The sequence below is a fragment of the Vanessa cardui genome, chromosome 7, assembly GCF_905220365.1.
Source record: "Vanessa cardui chromosome 7, ilVanCard2.1, whole genome shotgun sequence".
NCBI lineage: Eukaryota > Metazoa > Arthropoda > Insecta > Lepidoptera > Nymphalidae > Vanessa > Vanessa cardui.
In genome coordinates, this window is record NC_061129.1 from 11,006,870 (window position 1) to 11,028,179 (window position 21,310).

General features: G+C 31.3%; 1 protein-coding gene across 1 annotated transcript; it reads left to right on the top strand.

The window, feature by feature from the left end:
• The first annotated feature begins 1,130 nt into the window (after window positions 1-1,130).
• Window positions 1,131-20,827, top strand: LOC124531399 (ras-like protein family member 11B). Its single transcript, XM_047105973.1, has 7 exons — window positions 1,131-1,375; window positions 12,529-12,622; window positions 14,115-14,171; window positions 14,330-14,430; window positions 16,039-16,233; window positions 18,313-18,490; window positions 18,839-20,827. The coding sequence occupies exons 2-7, from the start codon at window positions 12,550-12,552 to the stop codon at window positions 18,937-18,939; spliced, it is 705 nt and encodes a 234-aa protein (XP_046961929.1). The 5' UTR covers window positions 1,131-1,375; window positions 12,529-12,549; the 3' UTR covers window positions 18,940-20,827.
• The last annotated feature ends 483 nt before the right edge of the window (window positions 20,828-21,310 follow it).

The window sequence follows — 21,310 nt, forward strand, 5'->3', positions numbered from 1 at the left end:
CTATCGATATGTTTGCCTGTAAAACACACCAATACCACCTGCTATTGAAGTAGTTTCACGAAGAGAAATAAACAAATAGTTTTGTAAACGACATAACGTCACAATGCTTTGATATAACCGAGAGTAGTCTGTTCCCTGAATCGTTTTTTAATTTACCAATTTAAAAAAGAAATCATTCAATTTTGTCTAAACTTCCATTATGCTGTAGTTATCTACTTATAAACTTTGCAAGTTAATTTACTTTATTTCGCGCACGTCTGACGCATCGTCTAATGTCACTTTTCGAATCCTAAACCACAAATCAATCAATGCTATCTGTTGCTTACTATTATGTTACATTAATCTTAAGTTACGATATTTTATTTTAAACTAAAATCAAAATTAAAGTGAATTTGATTTAATGTTCCATATATGTAAGTCGCAAACATAAAAAAACATTCACCTAACCAAGAACTTCATTCATCTATTAACACTGAAAATGTAAGTTTTTATTCCTTCCGTCCACCGTGAAACAACAACGTGTAAACAAGACCGTTATTTCCGTCATCGACAACTTACAAACGAAGACGTATTTCGCACCGATAACCATAAAATACGTATTGTACAGTACATTTGAGTATTTCCAATTTTGTTTCAAGTGTAAATTTTATCCTTGTACCGATTTCTTCTTTAAATCATCATAATAACATACCAATTAGCTCACATTCTGACAAAATTGTCACAACAATTATGAGCAAAACATACGAGTATGTCACGTGATCATTGTTAATCATTCAAACATATAAGACATTTAAATTTAATAATCACGATATAACCAAATGTGAAAGAAAGTTTTTTTTTTCATAAATGACCACTAAACTTTTCAGTCCATATATGGTCTTGCAAAAGTTAGTCCCGGTTACTTATGTCGGTCATTGGAGGAGATTGAAAGAATCTGGTCAGCTGTCTGTGATGCATGCCTGAGATCAACGCTCCCATTGTGTCGAAGAAGGTAGTGACAGAGAAATTTAGGCTCCAGATTCCTCCGGTATTTTTGTGTGAAAATCGCTCTGAAAGCGAGCAGATGTAGCTAGTAACGATACGTATATATAGGCCGGAGAGAGAGCGCGGTGCCCAGTCGCTTGCAGGCGTTCTCTCTAGTCGCATGTCACTTCGTGCGCAGTGAGTGATTGAATAAACAGTACTGTAATTGAACATACTGCATTCAATATTTTAGTTTGATACTGACAATCGTTAAATAGCTACAGGAATTTAGTGATTAAAGAACAACTGTGTTTTGTGTTAAGACTGTTTACATACAAGTGTTGCAGAGCCGGTTCCTAGTTGACCTGAAACTGTAAGCTCGGGTCGACTTTGATTTCATAAATTATATCAGGTGAGTGTATTTATTACTCGACCCGTTTAAGTTATGCACTTTGAATGAGAATATAACTTCATTGTTATATTCTATTATCAAAAAATAAGAATAAAAAAAAGTCATGACAAAAAAAATTATATTATACACAAATTAATATTTAAATACTATCGCAAATCTTGCCAAATTTCAAGTATATTAGTAGATTTTTTGAGAAGATCAAGGTTGATAATTCCAATATGAAAATGAATATTCATTCATATTCACGTTTTATTTACTAAGATGTTGAAAAGTAGCCAAATAACATGTACACATTGTTACATCAGTGATAACCAATTATTTTAAGCATGTGATCGAAGTTGGCATTTACACAATTATTTTATTTAACGACAAAAAATAATGTACATATATTCTTTGTATTTAATTAATAACGAAAATATATTAGAAAGTATATATTTCTTTTCAGGTCTTGAACTAAAAACCCAATACAATACATGTTTTGAATGTAAAGTTAAACTAAACACAAACTCGTGTAGCACGGGGAATCGATAATTCATAAAAATATGTTAAACGATTCTGATGGTTTCGCACACCGCTTGTATTTATTATCCGTTTAATCATACCTATCGAATAATTTTCCACGCGACGTATCAAATCCTGGTTTGAGTATGTTGGGTATTTTTCCAGACTCGTTAATTACCGTTAAATGTAATCCACATACAGATTTTTCAACTGTTGCGTATTTGAAGTTGATGAAAACTTATTGCTATTATTATTTCCCTTCAAAGAGATGAATATTATTTTATTCATTGATTGCAACATTTATCCTTATAACTTTGGGACTAACAAAAGTAAATATCTTACAAAAATTGAGAATGATGAAATTTGTTCTGAATAATTTCTTAACTACCCACTTGATGCCCTTTAGCGGGAATATTTATCTGATATAATTTTTATGTACCTTGCAACAAAATTCTCAATGGAATTGAATTACTAATCATATCTTTCATTTTGCAATTTCGTATCAGGTTATTTTAATTTGGAGCGAATATTGCTGTTTATTTTTCACATATGCAGAACGACAGAAATATACACGAGCGATACGTACTTACGGATTAGAATCATTGTTAATTTAAATGAAATATTATTAGCGTTTAAATTACTTACAAGCCGTAACTCGTGATTTCATACGCGATAAATAATTATTCATGCCTTACAATTTGCAATATTAATTAACGTTCGTAACAATAACAAATATATATTTTTAAATTTGTAATATTGTTCCCTAGAGTGAGGAGTTTATGATCGGTTCTACTTTGTAGACTTTAATTTACAACTCTATAGTAGCTTTAACTGCATCACTATAAGATAACGATTTAAGAGTATTTTTATGAGCCTATTTCAATTTAGAAGGTGATGCGTATTGCAGTTACCTTCCACAGTAATAAAAGAAACTCAATTGTCGTAAAATCTCTCAATGAAGTATGTTTTTGTCTGACATGTCATTGGTTGTGTCTGGAGCGAATTCCTTTAAGGTATATTCTTAGAAACGTTAAAACTTCAAAGTTCAGTCATGTTGATTAACAACACAATTTATCATAAATCAGGATGATGCGTGAAGAGACTAACAGAAAATTCAAAATTTTTTCAGTTTACAAAAGTTTTCGTAACAATAAACTTAGGATTTCGAAAAACAAATTTTTTACTTAATATATTTGTTATAACTGTTGTAGTTAAGTTTATACCTGGCTTGTTATAGAGGAATAAAGTTAGTTGTCAATGACGTGATGTCTTTAATTTACAACAATAACAAAACATTTATATTGATATATGGTTTGTTACATTTGCTAAATAAATATATCATGCATAGACAAGTAAACACCTTCAACGACCGTTGCACTTGACTTCAAGCCATTTTAGATTTTATCGAATTACGTTCACCTCGGACGTCAAAATCTGGAATCTTACTGCTTCGAAGTAATTGATTACGTCAGTCGCATATACATACATATATATAAAACAACTAATCTCAATTCATTTGTTTATTAAGAAAATTATATAAGACTTAGTGAAATACGGTGGAAATTAATTCATGTTCCGATGTTCTAGATCCTATAGATTTCATTTAACTGATTATAGACTGAAAATTTTTTACGTATGACATGTTTTTACACAATGGAGTTTCATTACATTTTATGAATGTACTACCACTGACTCATCAAGAGATCTCCGAAATTATAGGTTCGATTGACTTGACAAAGTTCGTGACGTAGACTAAGAAAGGGTGATTGGTAATTTCAACTTCAAGAAAAAGTAGCTTTGTATTACATGAAGTCTAGACTGGCAGCTAGTTTTAAATAAAAGTAACATTTTCTTATATCTCGCACTTTTGGGCTGACCCTCCTTCCCTTTTGTGATGAAGTTTTGGTGATATTCCACTACATTATTCGCATGAAAACAAACATGTGGGTAGATTTCTCCGATGTCATTCTCCACTGTCGAGCGTGAGATGAATAATTATAAAAGCAATACTAATAATTATTTACCATTTTAATGTTAGTAGGTATAGTTTAAATTAGAAAAAGAATAATTAAAACTAAATTTTCTTAACAGACTGAGCCCACAATCGTCATTTAAGATTCTAGTATTATACCTCAGTATCAATCTGTACAACTAATAAATATTCAAGATCATTTCGTTATGTAATGAATGTTTCTTAATAAAACAAAAATCGAGCCAGACATTACAAACAAAACCATTTGGATATCGTAACGGCCCAGAAAAACCAATACTCTTTGTTTTAACTGATCATAGATAGTAAACACGTTTTCAACTGCGCATTGTGATACACATTTAATGAAAATATTTTTATTTCATACCTGCTACGAATATGAGTAACCGGGTTAGCTCTGCAAATAAACAAAACTAAAGACTTTGTTTTAACTTACAAAGCGAATTGTTAAATAAAAGCTGGCATTTCAACGTGATGTGCCAACAGACTGTTATCCTATGTCTTATTTGGTTGTAGTTCTTTTTATACTATTTTTTCATATTTATATTTAACATGTATAATAACACAATAACTTATTACAGGAATATTAAGATTATAGGATTTAAAATAATAAAAATACAGCTTTTCAAAGTAGAGACGACATAGCAAAAGTCCTATTGGACCAAATCAAAATAAACTTTATTAAAGTAGACTTTTATAAGCACTTTTGAATCGTCATTTTCCAATTAAGTGAAGTTACCAGCTCATTTCTTCTGGGTGTTCAATGAGGTTAATAAAGATGAGCCAGAAGTTCCTTTGCTTGAAAAAACCTCTGGCTCATTTTTGCCGCTGAGCATGCCTTGTAAAAACGAAGGAAATGCATTTTGTTTCTTTGAATAATAATTCACTTTATTACACACTGTCATGCGAGCATTTTGACTAATTACAGATAAAATATTGAATAATCCGAATTGAATATTTATGATTTAACTATTTTTTATTGTCTATAAAAATATAGCCGTAATAAAAAAGTATATATGTATATAAATGCATGACTGCTAATATTTTAGTTTGTCGACCTTGAATCCATCCCACTTGAGAATAAAACTTAAATTAATGGAAACTTTATCTTGTAAAATACGTGGCGATCCTTCACGGCATAAGTGGTTATTACAATTTATTGATTCGTGCGATGTGCGTGCAATGTCTTGTCGAATGACAAAAATGTTATTACGGCACGTCTAGAGAAAAATTTAACGCAAGTGCAAGAATATATAATTATAACACCACCTGCAGTGTACCAGCGGATACGCGTGTGAAAACTGTTAACATTCGTTGAATTTCAGTTTGCTTTACTTAGTATATCTATTATAATTCGCTAAAATATTAATATACGTAAAAAAATTTTTGAGCATCACTTAGTAATATTTCACAGTGCTATAATATTGTTGAACATATTATCTATTATATTTCATATTGAAGGCAACCATAACATAGATTATTGAGTTTAAGGGTTTTTTTTTAAATATTAATGTCAATAAAAATCGATATGAGCGAGCCACGTGACCGGACGTGCAGTTGAGGAATAAACACATTCGCTCTGTATTTTAGAATATTGTATATTTACGCGTTCGGATTTCTTCATTACATTGTGGTGAATTTATATAGCCTGAAATAAATTCACGAACTAATTATCTCAAATGTAATTCGAATTTAATACATTCGATCGGATACGTGGATCTTACTTGGCTGAAATAATGTCGGTTTCGCTGCATTCGATCTAAATTAACTTTCCGTCAATCATATTGTTATGATACTGCGACGTTGATCTTGACTAAACTTTATAACATATGGGCTAAGGACACCGCTGTGTAATTAATGTAAACAAATCCTCATTAGCCTAATTTTAACGTTTAACCTCAAACGAGTCAGCCAAGACATTGTGCAATTTTCATAACTGGGTTGGATCTCATTGTTAGACAAATAACTAGGTCAAGTTTAAAACAAACACCGCTCTAGAGTAATTTATGGCTTAAATAATATTAAAAAACCTCAGATATCTCAAGTTCAACTATCCCTTTAATCTTATTCATATAAACAATTGCGCAAGGTTAGCCCTTCGCGTTAAATGTAGAGATTTCATTCACAGTTCTGATTCCATTACTCGCTCCGTTGAACGTTTCGAATAAACTTCTAATATAAATAACAACATTACGAGCAATGAACTTCGAAATTAATTTATAGTTATTTACGATATCAACAAAACACAGTTCTCGGTTTGAAGATATTTTTTGTTAGTAATTTTAATGCCAAATAAACCTTCAACTTCCCTTGGCTTGTAACTATAAATAAGTTTAGTAAACGATTAATATATACAAATAAACTGAGAGTACTGATGAATATAAATATTTTATTCTTATATGCATGACTACCTGTTAAATTATATTTAATAGGTAATAAGTAAATTTAAAAAATACTTTACACCTATTTACCCTGTTTGGTAATCGTCATTGTATTTATAATCACCCTCACACGACTAAGGATGTCAAAAGGGGCACAAATAGTTTTGTAGATAATATCGGAACTGCTGCATAACTCCAGGAGGCGTTCACCTCCTGCACTAAATATAATTTGATCCACACGCCCCGCGTTAATCTCACTGTTCAATGTCTATGCTTGGAAATCCATTGATTCTTATAATGACGATGTTCGTTCACCTTGCTTGATGTATTGTATGTATCCTAAATTGAGGTATGTATTTCATTTGCTTAGGATAGGCAATAAGAGATGTAAACACTATATCGCTCGTTATATGTATGTTATGCGGAGATTATGTATTTCTATGGAATGTAGTGACGACACAGATCTCGAGACTACTACCAATCTGTACGTAGGTAATAATTAATGTGATTTGATGATTTCTATACGTATTTTACATGCCGCTTAGTACTGTAGTCATCCTGAAATATATTGATCATTCGTTATAATGTCTGCAACCGGAAAATCTAATTAATAATAACATGAAAATTTAACCATTGATTTAGTTAGAATAATAATTAAATTCTTGGCTATAATTGGAAGATATAATCTAGATAGGCTAGACATAGGTATATCTTCCGATTCGTAATTTATCTCTTGCCGTTAATGTAGGAGCCGGGTTACAGGAAAATCATAGGAAGAAAGTTGTAAACACTTCATATTCAGGCTATCAGTGCGCAATAAATCTTAGTTTAATGTAGATGGCACAAATCTCAATCCATAACGTCAGTATTTACGCTTTATTTGACAGGCTCTACACAAACAAACAAAAGCGTATACCGTACCCACATAATATCATTTAATTTATGTAAATTATTTTGAGAAAAAAAATCTTGAATCGTTAATGAAAAAAATTCAGATATTTTTAATAAGAACACATAAAATTAGTAATATGTTTTTGCATTCGAAAAAAAAATCGGTTTCACTCAATTTATATTTAAGTAGTTCATATCAAACTTTACAGACTGTTGATATGTCTGATTTATATGTTTCATGAAATAGTCGGCTCGCGTGAATTAAGCGAACATACAGTAAAAACAAATGATTTGCACAATATTATCGCGAACTGTTTAAATCTCGTTCAGTAGGTTTATAGCTTTGTTATCTTTACGTAAAACATAACTAAATTTACCAAACTTTCAAGCGTTCTTTTGAAATTCTTATATGCGATCATAAGTTCGATTTTATACAACTACATTCACAGACACAAAGCTTTACCTGATGTTAGGAGTTTGTCAAAGCCGTCTGTGTAGGTCACACACATTCTACAGCTGGATATCACTGCTTTATAATATTGTTGCTTTGGCTTGAAAGTTAAGTGAACCCATGACATAACATCCATTTTCATTTTTCAAGGTTACAGACAACAACAACAACAGCCTGTAAATTCCCACTGCTGGGCTAAAGGCCTCCTCTCCCTTTGAGGAGAAGATTTGGAACATATTCCAACACGCTGTTCCAATGTGGGTTGGTGGAATACACATGTAGCAGAATTTCTATGAAATTTGTCACATGCAGGTTTCCTCACGATGTTATCCTTAACCGCTGATCACGAAATGAATTATAAAGACAAATTAAGCACCTGAATCAGCGGTGCTTGTCTGGGTTTGAACTCTCAATCATCGGTTAAGATGCACGCGTTCTAACCACTGGGCCATCTCAACTCGACTTAGGTTAGGTTACAGACGATTAGCGCCAATCATGCAGTGATGATCACTTAGCATCAGGTGGCCCATTTATCAATCCACTTACTCATGATATCATAAAAAAAATGCGTGTACATTTCAAATGCCGTCGTAATCTCAATCCTTTTGTCAATGAATCAATGAATATTCTACTTTTGTTCCAAGCCTTGAATTTGCCTTGACGACTAAAAATATTGGTATTACAAGGATGGCTTAACGAAGGCCCCGACCTTCATAGTGGGACGTCGATTGGGGTCTTTAGGCGAAATCGATAAGTAAACAATTATGTGATATTGCTACTGTTTATTTCTCAAGGGCAGAAATACAATCTCCCTTAATATCAAATCAATTGTAGCTTTACTTTAGTTACAAAATAATGTGTTAAATAGAGCAAGGAATCAATTACGTTAAAATGGTGTAAAAAAGTAAAGTTGTCTGTAAATGATGCCATTTACAGACAACTTTACTTTTTTACTTTTTACTGCCGAGCTAAGGAACCCTTGCTTCAAACAGATTTAGAGGTCGGTATATGATATAGTTTAATTGAAATTAGACCTATGAAGATCACCTTACGGTGTTTTCTATCACTTCCTTTTGAAAATTAAGATTTAGTGTTGAGTAGATTTGACCCCGCAATCTTCAGTTAAGATTCAAGCGCTAACCACTGAGCTACCTCAGGCTTATTATTTTCGTAAGCTATAAAAAATACTTTCTTAATAATTGATTCGTACAATCAATTAATATTATACAAAAGCTGGTTAACTTTCAAGATTAAACTTAAACAACAGAGAAACTAGTAAGAGAGGTACATCAAACGTCACAGGAACGTATTTCAATTTGCATCTTATTAGCGGACTATTTTCAAGTTCAGTGTTTGTGCATTCCTCCCACATATTCCGCATCTATCTCCGACGCGCTAAAGAGTTTCACCCACGCGACCGCCGACAATCGTCTTAGTACATCTGATTAAAACATTTGATAGCGGCAAACAGACCTTTATGAAAAACGCCAACACCCACATTGACCTTTGTATTACTTCGTGTCTCAACGAACTTGCTATAACTTTGCTAAAAAGGCACATAGGGGTGAGTTAAAATACACATATTTCATATTCGGCATAACACATGAATGAAAGTCAATAAAATCATAATATCCAATTTCATGTTTCGAATCTGCTTCAATTCATAAACATTTCTGACGTAATTCTTAGCGAACATAAGTAATTTTATTATAAACGCGCTGATAGACTGTATTTATATTTTTTTGTATATCTTAAAGAAACGGTTTTAGTGAATTATTTATTACATGCCGTGTTATTTATGCAACATCGTACAATATACACACCAATTGATATTTTCAAATTTTATTAAGTCTATATCAATATTAATGCTGTATAAATTGGATTGTGTTACAAAAACATGTGTATTGTACTCGCCCGCCTACTCAACGCTAAAACGTCGGAACGCACACCCCACGTCTATTCTTATATTATGTGATCTTTCCAATATTGTTTGATGTCTCTAACACTAGTTTAAATTAAAAAGTTCAAATGTTACAAAATAGTGATCTCGTATTTTGATGAAGGTTTACAATTATTTGCTTCGTATACATTTGTTTACATTTATAACGAATTTTAATGGGTTATTAAGAATGATCCTTTCTTCATTTCAATTATATTAATTTGAAGCCTTTAATGTTTTTATAACATAAAATGTAAGCAAAAAATTTAAAATATTGCCCTGAGCAAAAATTGTCTCGTTGATGTCTTAAAACTAACATAAATATATTACACCTATATACATAATCAAATTAATAACATTATGATAATTTCCAAGAAATTCTCATTAATAGCTTTTGCGTCAATTAGGGAATCACGAATGTATAAAATCTACAGACTATATACACTACATATACATCGTTATGTATGTATGTTTTGGTGATTTTTTATTTATATTCAGTCAAATCAACAATTATACCAACCATCAGATACAGATTTACCAGCTATCAGCAACATCTCAATATGTGGACTGACAGTATGCTAGATATTCACGTGCCAAAGTCTGAACCGACTCTATTATATGTACGGAGTGCCATGAGTACGTAATTTAATTAATTCTGGAATATTCCAGAATAATGCCTCGAGTTTAACTCAAACGTGACCACTCATGAAGACGTTGTAGCATGAATATTGAGACAACAATGTAGCTTGTCAATAATAATTGTTTCTGATGTTATGTTTACTTTTTTGATGTAAATTTAAATGTAATCAAAGTTTTTATTGATATGGTTGAATAAATTGTTGATTACATTATTTTTTGTACTCTATTTTATAATAATGCAGGATTCATTATAATTGCCTTTTTATCGAGATATCTTAATATGTATATGAAAAAAGATACTAAAACTGTTTTGTACTTTTCTATTTATTTATAAATATTAATCCTGTTATTAAAATTAGGGATAACCTAAAATTTCTGCAAGTTAGATCGGAATTATGTTGATAGTATATATAATGTAGCATAACAATATCCAATATGGTGCATACAGATTCATGCCGTTGTCTGCAGGGATACTGTTGCCAGAATGCCAGACAAAAACATCCATCATTTCCAAAAATATACCGCAGCCCTTGTACATTATGTTTATACATTATATTTTAACAAAAAAAAAAAAAACATATACAGACGTCGCCCTGTTACAGTTTTATTATATGTATAGAAAATACTGCGTCAAATGTGAAATTTTGGCAGCATTCTGCCTTTTTTTAGCGACAACTCTGAAATTATTATAGCTTGGCGCCGAACATAAATAAGACTTGACATCGTCGCGACGAAGTCTCTACCGAGTCCACAGCAGTGCATCAAACCCACTTTGTCATTTATATATTGTTTTAACGTAAATAGATCGAATTCAATATTAGATGGAATCTTTATAAATATTTATCATGAGTTTTGTTACGCGTAAAAAAATTATAATCCAACGATCTATGACGCCTATGTAATACGTCAGTAATTGTTATTCTGAGGAATAGCTAGTAAAATATAATGACGTTTATTTTTCTATGAAGTAACTATAATAGTTTTGTTTTGATAGATATAATCATAAAGTATTAATAAAACACATTTTGGTTCAACAAAAACGTTCAGGATAAGGAACTACGTGAGAACGTGAAACTACACGAAATCCATAAAAATTACGAGTATTTATTTGCTTAAATAAATAAAATGTTTCAGCTATAAAAGTGATGATAAAAGTCTCGTAAGAGGACTAAAATTAAAGTCGGCATAAAACAGATTTTTAATTGCGACGTGAAGTGTCGGCTACTTGTTCGAGATAAACTAGGACAATCAAATTGATTTATAACTTCAGGAAAAAAAACGCATTTATACTTTCAAATACTTAATTTTATTAATAAAAAAAAATTAAAATAGGATAATTTTGTAGCAGTTCATTTTAAATTAGGTCAGCTATTAATTCAAATGTCGACAACTAATAATTTTAGCGAGCGCTTTTTGTGTTGTTTAATTATTATGAGTGGGTGGATAAAGTAATAAAACCGTTTTGTCACTGAGCCTATCTCAAACAGAACAATTGTATTTTTATTTCTTTACGTTAAATTCCCTTTAAATTTATATAAGGTTTATATCTTCAAGGACGTCATATACCTGCATGTGACACTTGCATGTTCAGCTTGGGTTATTCAACCATCTGGTGGGCAAGCTGACGTAAAGGAAGCTCTATTAATAAAATCTCGTGCTTCACTCCCAACGATGTTGTTATCGTGAGATTTTTGCGAAGATAAATCATCATTCACGCTTTACGCTACACTTGCATTCATATCGTTGTGATTCACTCGTATTAATTTACTATTTGATTTAAATTGAAATTTATACAAACATATTGCCTCATTTTTAAAAGTAGAATCGTAAATAAAACCCAATCTTTGACTACTTTGGCGTCGACTTATTTATAATATACAAATAAAATTAATGACTAGGTACTAATTTTAACATCCAAAAATATTCTGAATATGTTGCTATTAAAAAAATTATAAATGAGTGTGTCATATTTAGTGGGAATGAATGAAATAAAACTAAGACGTCATCGAAATGATATGTAACTAAAGAATGAAAAAAAATCGCCTCTAAGATGATCTTGGTGAAATTTTAGATTTAGTACTTGGAAATGTTTCAAAACAATCAACAAAGATTTTGCCGTTGGTTGACGACATATTCTTAAAATAATGGCTGTGTAAAAGGAAAAAAAAAATAAACATAGGTACATTATACACTGACGCAGAAATATAAACAGGAAGCAGAAAAACGTGTGGTTTAAAAATATAACTCCAACAAAAGTTGCCCGTTATTTACTTGATATTTGAACAAAATCGGTTCAGACTGTGTCTAGTGATTATGTGGGTTTATGAAGGCGGTCGATAATAGATCATTGTTTTGTTTCAGCCGGGCCATATTTACGCAATCATGAGGGACGAGCGTACCAGTCCTCCGCGCGTGCGCATCGCCGTCATTGGCAGCTCCCGTGTTGGCAAGTCTGGTAAGCGACTGGTTTTTCTATTTATTTTTTACCAATCAACATTCCTATGTAAATATAGATTTCTGTTATTTTAACATTTCTCTCACTTGTGTATTTATTATCCAATATTTATCCGAAATCACAAAAGATATCTGATGAAACCTTTAATTAGCGTACATATATATAGAAATATAATATACAGAAATTGAATATCTACTGCATAATGAAAATACTCGTCCATAACATAATTTAGTACCTTTACATAAATACATTAGCTATCGTAACATTTGTAATATCACGTCTGCTCGTAGATAGCATCTTTTGACCCAAATGCCAAAGAGCGTATAACATAATTTAAAAAGTTTATAGTCTGAAAACATTTTCAGGTCGCTTCTACTTTCTATCTTTTAAGAAATTCGAAACTTTGCTTTTAGTTGTACGTATTCCTGACGCGATAAACGATACAACGACGTCTTAATGCGCAAAGGTGTTGATACGCCCTCATTCGCTTAATAAATTAACGAGTCATCTTACAGCAAATATAAAGCACATGCACATGTTATAGAATAAAATAAATTAAATAATTTAGAAGAAAGTTTTGTGTTGTAACCATGTTTTCTTACAAATACATTATTAGTGCCTAGAAACGAAATTTAATTAACAGAACATTTATTGGCGCTTCTGTTGGATAGGTTTTACAATAAGCAAACTTTATAAAATAACGCAAACGTTTCCGTTTAATACTCAAACAAATGCGAGAAAACGATGGACGTAAGTGAGATTTAAATCTCTACCATTCGTGGCTTTTTCCGTTCAATTATTTAACGCATGTTTATTTGAAAACGTTAAAACAAACGATAATACTTATTTATTGCGAGTTAACAATTAGAAAAACAAATTGTTTTGTACATTATATGTTACATGGTAGGAATTACTAAATTAGATAGATATACATACATATTTTAGAACAATTATGAAACATTCAACAAGTAACGCATAAATTAGTAATCGAATCATAATTCAAACGATTTTGCTGGAACTATATTTCCAATTTTGTTTTTTTAAACAACATTTCAGTTCCATCTAAGCTCATCAATCTTTTGGTTTGGATTTCCATTACAAACCAGTTTAAATTTGTACTCTAATTGAATAATAAGTTCTTTTTTTCTCGGAATCATAAACAAATCAAAGACTACAATTCTGTAATCTTCTTTGATTTTTGATAGTAGTTAGTGTAAAAATTGGATACGGTATAGAATATGCGGTGTATGTACGTTATACCATATCCATTTTTAATGATCTATGTACAATTTCTTGCTCGGAATGATGTATTATGTTAGCAATCAATTGTGAAATAAATAACAAATAAGTCTATCCGTTCGATAATATATCACTCGCGTACATGAAAAACATGTTTTAGTAGTACTACTGCTGAGGATAAGACACATGTGATAAAACAAATCTATATTTATCACTTACATACATTTTTAACTGTATATTTATTTTGTTTTAGCTCTTATCGTGCGATATCTCACAAGAAGATACATCGGGGAATATCATTCAAATACAGGTGAGAATCTAAGCATAAGAAATTTTTTTACGATGCAACTAAATCATCTTAAAAAAATATTTTGCTCAAAGAAATATATGTGTAAATAAGCTTAGAATTTTTACCAATATTTCTTGCTGATGTATACATACGAACTAATTGCTATCTTTTCCCGACAGATCTTCTATACAGACAAACAGTGCCAATAAATGGAACTCCAGTTGAATTGGAAGTTATAGACGTATCTGGTTCCAGCGTTGACAAATTTCCGGCTGAACAGGTAATTTCTGTGGTATTCCTACAAAAAAAAAAACAAACAAATAACATTTCTTATTCAACATAATAAATATTGTTAAATTCGATTGCCCGATCGATGTTTATTGCTGGAATAAGTAGCAATTATACTTATACCGTTAATGCATGCGAATACAATTCATTCATCAAATGTAGGTTAATGCTTTTTATTACGGAACCTTGTTCAGTACTTCACGATCAAACTAACACTCTTGGACGACCTTTGGCTCCCCTTAACAATAATACAGAAACTAAATCAGAGAAAGATTAAGGATATTTGTGTTTTCTTTTAAAATAACAACAATAATTCTGCGAGGTCATTTGTTAATAGTCATTCGGCGCCGCCTTTATGTTCTTTATTAACATCGGCAAATGAAAATTTTATTTCATCAAATTTTACAGCTATTCTTAACTTCCGTGTAAATATACCATGAACTTTTGATGTGCTGACATCACATATTTCGACACTATAACTTAACATTATCAAATATTTGAAGAAAACCGGAGTTACGAATTACCGTGCTAAAATCATTGCTTGTCTTACTTTGAACCTGCATGTGTCTGTTAAGATTATGCGTGTTCGAACACTGGAGTATGTTGGCTCCTTTAGGTAGCGTGAATCCTTTTATATTCAAGATGAGGACGATTTAACCACTTGTCGGTTCCATTAGAAGGAAGTCGAAATGGTGTTATTTAGGTAGCAAACAAAATCATAGATTAAACCAAGCCTGGGCCCGTTTAATGTTCTGGCAAGTGGGTTAATCGTCACGAATATAATACGAGTGGCTTGAGGAGTGGATTCGTTCCAGTGACCCGCACAGTCACTCGGCACTCGTATCGTGAGTCACTCTGTTTACAGTACCGAGTTAAATTAATAATTTCTCTACCTGTCTTGGAGCTTGTATATTTCCGCTGCCTTGAAATCTGCTTAGAGTTCATCTGAAATAATGAACTGAAGTTATTTCAAAATTTTATTACGATTCGTCATATCACATTGATTTCACATATCTTAAGATATCGATCGATTTTCTTTTCGTAATGGTTTTATGCTCTCTAAGTGAATTACTTTAAATATATAGAACATACGAGTAGGTAATTAGTCTAGACCCTCATATATAATCGATACAAAATTATTGTGTAATCAAGGTCAATTAAGTGTAATGGAATCAATAATGTATTAGACTTATATTGTGATACTGGCATGTATTATAATTCAATATTAATTGAGTGTTTTAAGTGAAGTATCAAGTAATTTGATGCGTCAGTTAAACAAGTTATCATACAAAATCAATCAAATTTTATTTGCCTTTTTAAAATATACAAATGAACTGTCACTATGTAAGAGTAAAATGAACTTTAATTCTTAAAAAAAAATGGTTAAAATGACGAGTAATTTCAATAATGATAATTAATTTGATATAGGTACAAGTACCGTTCATGAATGTATACAGATGCTCTAAATTATTATATAAAATAGATCTTATGAATTTAAGTTGCTTTCATATTAAAAGACTAAAAAATATAATTAATATTCAATTCAAATTTAGCATATATTATAAAAGCAGATTATAATTTCTGATTTCTCTTGTTACAGATTCAATGGGCAGACGCATGTCTACTCGTTTATTCCGTGACAGACAGGAGCAGTTTTGAATACGCCACAGAGATATTGAATACTTTGAAAAGGACACCTGTACATGGGAGCCCAGCGCATACAACGACAGGAACACCGTCAGTGATGCCGCTCGCTCTGTTGGGAAACAAGACAGACTTAGATCACCTCAGGCAGGTTAGTATCTAAGATATAAACTCCTTTACATAGCAGTGAATTAAAAGCCACGTGATGGTAAGTGGTCACTAAACCGCCATAGAGAATGGCGCTGTGAAAAATATTAACCATTCTTTACCTTGGGGACAATGATGTTATGTTCCCCTGGGCTTGTTAACACTGGCTTACTTAAAACAAAATAGTTGGACAAACAATTTTCTTATTTTGTCTTCTTTTAGAAAATATCGAAAACAGTATAATTTCAATATGTGCGCCTAAAATTTTCAAATATTATTATCGTCTGTTTTTCCTAGGGCACAAAAGCATTTTTAAATTTGAACCCTAAACTGTTTTGTTGTTAAGCGTAACACTTAAAATTACTTTATAAAAGATAAACCAAAAAGAACCTTGATATAGAAAGTATTAGCTTATGGGACATAAATATTAAATGAACAATTTCATGGAATATTTATAATGCTTTGCTATGTATTGATCGTAGTGAAGGCTAGTGCAACCTTAATATATAATACCTGTGAGTAGCAATAGCTGTTACACTATCGCACCGTTATCCACGCATATCTATATTGAATTGACTTCCTACATACGATCTAATGGACAGCCTCTATTTACGTATCTTAAATTATTATTATTCCAAAAATAATAACCTAATAAATCATAACGTGTATGTTTGAAAATTTTGCGTGGTTTTCAATACATTTTCTTGCATAATGTAACGACGCGTGGGATTATTTTGCATAAACATTTGACATTTAATGTTACTGTGAGACTCGCTCACTAAACACGACCACGTTTTCGAAAACCGTACACACGAAACCATAATCCCTTACTGTTTTTCAATTAAACAACACTTAGCTATCTCTTTCTCACATTATTATTTCGACATTCAAAAGAAGAAACAAAGCATTGATACTAATCAGTTGAGTCACATTTAATCATGAACATTATCGAAATGACGGTTTAAAAGAAATATTTTAATATTGACGATGCCTCAAAGCTTTTAAATTAAAGTATATTTATCAGTCGTAAACCATCTTTAGTTAAAAGGACGACATCCAATTAAGTAGCGGAAATGTGATTAGGCGACGTACATCCTGCCTGCTATTAAACAAAACTACATTATACTATACTAGCTACCTGTCACGACTTCACACGGGTAGTGACCCTTTTAGTTATTTTTTTTGTTTGGTTAGGAAAGTTTAAATTTTCGCCTTACTCTACTATAATATGAATGTATTACTAGTACATCCATTAATTTCTTGAGCACTCTGTTTATTAAAAAATCATTTAATACCGATGCGTAGTTTAAAATATCTATGTGTAGAAACGGCAGGAAGCGACTTTGTACAGATTTAAATGCAACAAAGTCCATACTGGAAAAGCTAAATAATGTAAATGATAAATAGAGATAGATTTTATTTACACTTACGATCCAATTCTTACGTTAAAGAACTTCTCTGATCTAATTTCTATTATAATAATCAGAACAATTATTGGCATGATTATGTAAAAAACAATCATAAAATCCCAACATTAGTTTTTGTTTGCACGTTCGATTGTGTGACTAACTTTATTAATTACATATGTGACATGAAATGATATTATGTGCGATTAAAGGATATAACATTTATTTAATATTTAAAAAAGGCTTGAAAAGTCTTTTGTCTGCACATGCCTTACATTAAGACATGATATTTACGACAATGGCGTAGGTAGCCTACCTACCTCCTCTGAGTTTCAATTGAGGTTTGCAAACGAATGACAGAAATACTACTAGTACATCCTGATGAGTCTGCACCGACGCCCACACTCGCGCAAGATCGATTTATGTTACTGGTACTTAAAATTTAAATTGAAAATAATAATATATATGTACGTTAAAAATTGTCGGAAACCTGTTGTAAACTTTCTATAAAAAAATATATATTTACAGTTTGAGTTACTAAGTAAGTTAAGACAAATGGATTATACATTACGTATACGATGCTATAAATAAGCATGTCTGTTTCTAATGAGTCATTGTTTCGTCTGATTTTTTTACTCAGTTTATATGATGTCTAAGGATAGTCATTTGTTTTTTAGGTGCCGATAAAAGAAGGCCAAGCTGTAAGCGCAGCTCACGGCGCTTCGTTCAGCGAAGCGAGCGTGGCCGACAATTCAGGGGATCTCTACCGTTGTGTCGACCGCTTACTCGCTGAAGTACGCACTCCACAGCGCACTAGAAAGTTTTCAGTGACAAAAATGCTCGGATCACTAATAGGTAAGCTTTATTTCGACTTTGACTGTAGTTTGCACGAATCCTTATTAAAATGTAAAATCAAATCAATATAATAAATGTGAAAGTAGCTGTGTCTCCATCTCTCGCTCTTTTACGACCAAACCGCTGAACCCAATTCGATGCAATTTGGTATGTAGCAAACTTGAACTCCAAGAAAGGACGTAGGCTACTTTTTGACCTGAAACAATGCAACCAACGCCCTAAAACTCGAGCGAAGCCGAGAGCGACTACTAATAATTATATACATATAATAAAAAACGATTAAATCCATGAAATGTTATATACTGATGTAAATATCTATATATTTATTTGAACTTTGTCTTTTTAAAGGTGGTGCGACGAATAACAGTCAAATAACCCGCGGGTCAGTCGTGGCCTGCCCGAGAGTGCCGGCGCCGTCGCGGCCCCCGCTAGCCGCCGCTGCGCCCTGACCGGCACCGGAGCCCGCCCACCGCGCGCGCTGACGGCTCGCCGGTGCTGTGTGCCTAGTCTGCCTACCAGTGCCATCGCGATTTTCATCACCACTGCCTACAATTTAACTTCCAAATTTTATGCCTTGAAATTAATAATACTAAAATGATATTTCTAGGCGTGTTCTAAGGTCACTCATCTGGGCGATATTATACGAGCATCTTAGCTTATGTGGCCTCCATGTAACAGAATACATGCACAGTGGTTGAAGACATTAAGACTAAGTGTTGGTGCATTTTTTAGCTTTAAATGCCCGTTATTTAATTCTAATAGGGTTATTTGTTAATTTTAATGTGTGTATATAGTAGCGTTAATTAATGACATGTGAAAAGTTTTAATGTTTTAACGTAATCGTGACAATAATCATAATATCTTGGAGTCATCGTGCGAGTAAAGATACCTGATAAAGCTACGTGCCAAAGATCTTAAATCTACATATAAGTACCTACCAAAGCATACAAACTAAGAAAATACTATTAAATATATTCGTTTTATTCGCTATTTCAACTATATGGGAACCAATAGATCAATTTTATTATATAAGATATTTATTAAAAATTTATAGGAATTTATATCGTATTTGCAATTGAATTAATATTTATAAAGAAAAACTTTAAAATCGAATGTATTATATATTCTTGGCCTATATAATTATTGATGATACGATATAAACTTTATATAAACATACAATATTATATTAGTTATTCGTACACGACTTTTCTACTTTTACACAGTATTACTATCTTAAGTCTTAGTCAGTAGATAAGGAATAACATATTAATATGTGCAACCGTCAAGATAACGTCAAATTAACATAAAAAAAATCATAAACTGTCGTAAATAAAAGGCTGTTTTTTATGAAAAAAGTCGTGAATACATACAATTATAAATAAAAATAAATAAATAAGAGACAACATCGCATACATTACTCTGATCCCAATGTAAGTAGCTAAAGCATAAGGATGGGAAATAGAACAGCTTTTCGAGAGTTATAGAATAATTTCTTAACTCCTCTTAACAATATTTGACATTCCTAATGTTAAAAAATCCTTTAAGTAGATCGCCTACAATTGAGAAAAATTACCAGCATTATTATTTTCATAGAAATGCTAATATAAATTACTTGAGGATTGTTTTTTATTATGTATAAATTTCAAAAGATTAAATTACAAAGTATATAAAGGATGTTATTAAAATTGTTTCCGTATGCAAGTTTAAAATAATTGTAAATAAAATATGTGACGTTTTTGAAATAAGAATGACCAAATAAAATATTTTAAATAATAGTAATTAAAATATTTGTACACAAAAAAATCTATGGTTTGTTGTATTTATTTAAAGAAAATAGTCATTGTCTAGTCATTAGGTATAGGCTGTGAAAAGACATAGAACGGAATACGCATAATCATACTTATGTAAAAGTTTTATAATTAACATTTATATATGTAAAGGATTTGGGCTTTAAAAAGGTTATATAGCTTTTTATAATTAGGAAGACTAAATTGTGTCATAAGTTTACAAAAATCTGTCAATAAAAAAAAACTTGACCAATAGAGCCCAGAGTAAAAAATATTAAATAGTTAATGATGTAATTGTCAAGAGGTATTTCAATAAATATGCCAAAGTAACAAAATATTAAATGTTATTGTTTATGGACAACGATAGCTGAATTATAAGTATGTTATTAATTACATTTTTATTATAATTTTCATGCGTCGAAATGATATTAGTTAGGAATGAACTACGAGGAAAAATATATAATGTTATTGGTAGAAAAGTAAGAAATCGGAACTGACTGGAATAAGTTGTAAATAAATTGTATATTAAGAAATAAATGTTTAATAAATATACATATTTTTGTTTTTTCCTTCCTGTAAAGTCCTTAAAGAATTCATAAAATAAAAACAGTTTACATATTTTTAGTCATAAACAAACACGCACACTTTCTTATTTAAACATATATACAGTTTGTTATTTCAAATCATAAATTCAAGGACGACGACACACTGCTGATCGTAATTGCCAAAAAAATATATATTTATTGGTAATAAAAATAAGATTCATGAAACAAATTGTTTATGGATTTCATAAAATAAAGCCGACATAAATTATTCTGTGTTAGATCACGACGTTCTGAAAGAGTGCGATAACATAATAAAAAATGCATTAGCTGCGTAAACAGTTTAAAAAAACGCAACGATATATTTCTAAACCCGATAGAAACTTTCCTCAACATTTTGAGCTGGGAAATTCCTATAATAACAACTGCGATGTTTCGATGATTTAATACTCAAAGCTCATCTGCATTTAACCCACTTACAAAACTGAAGA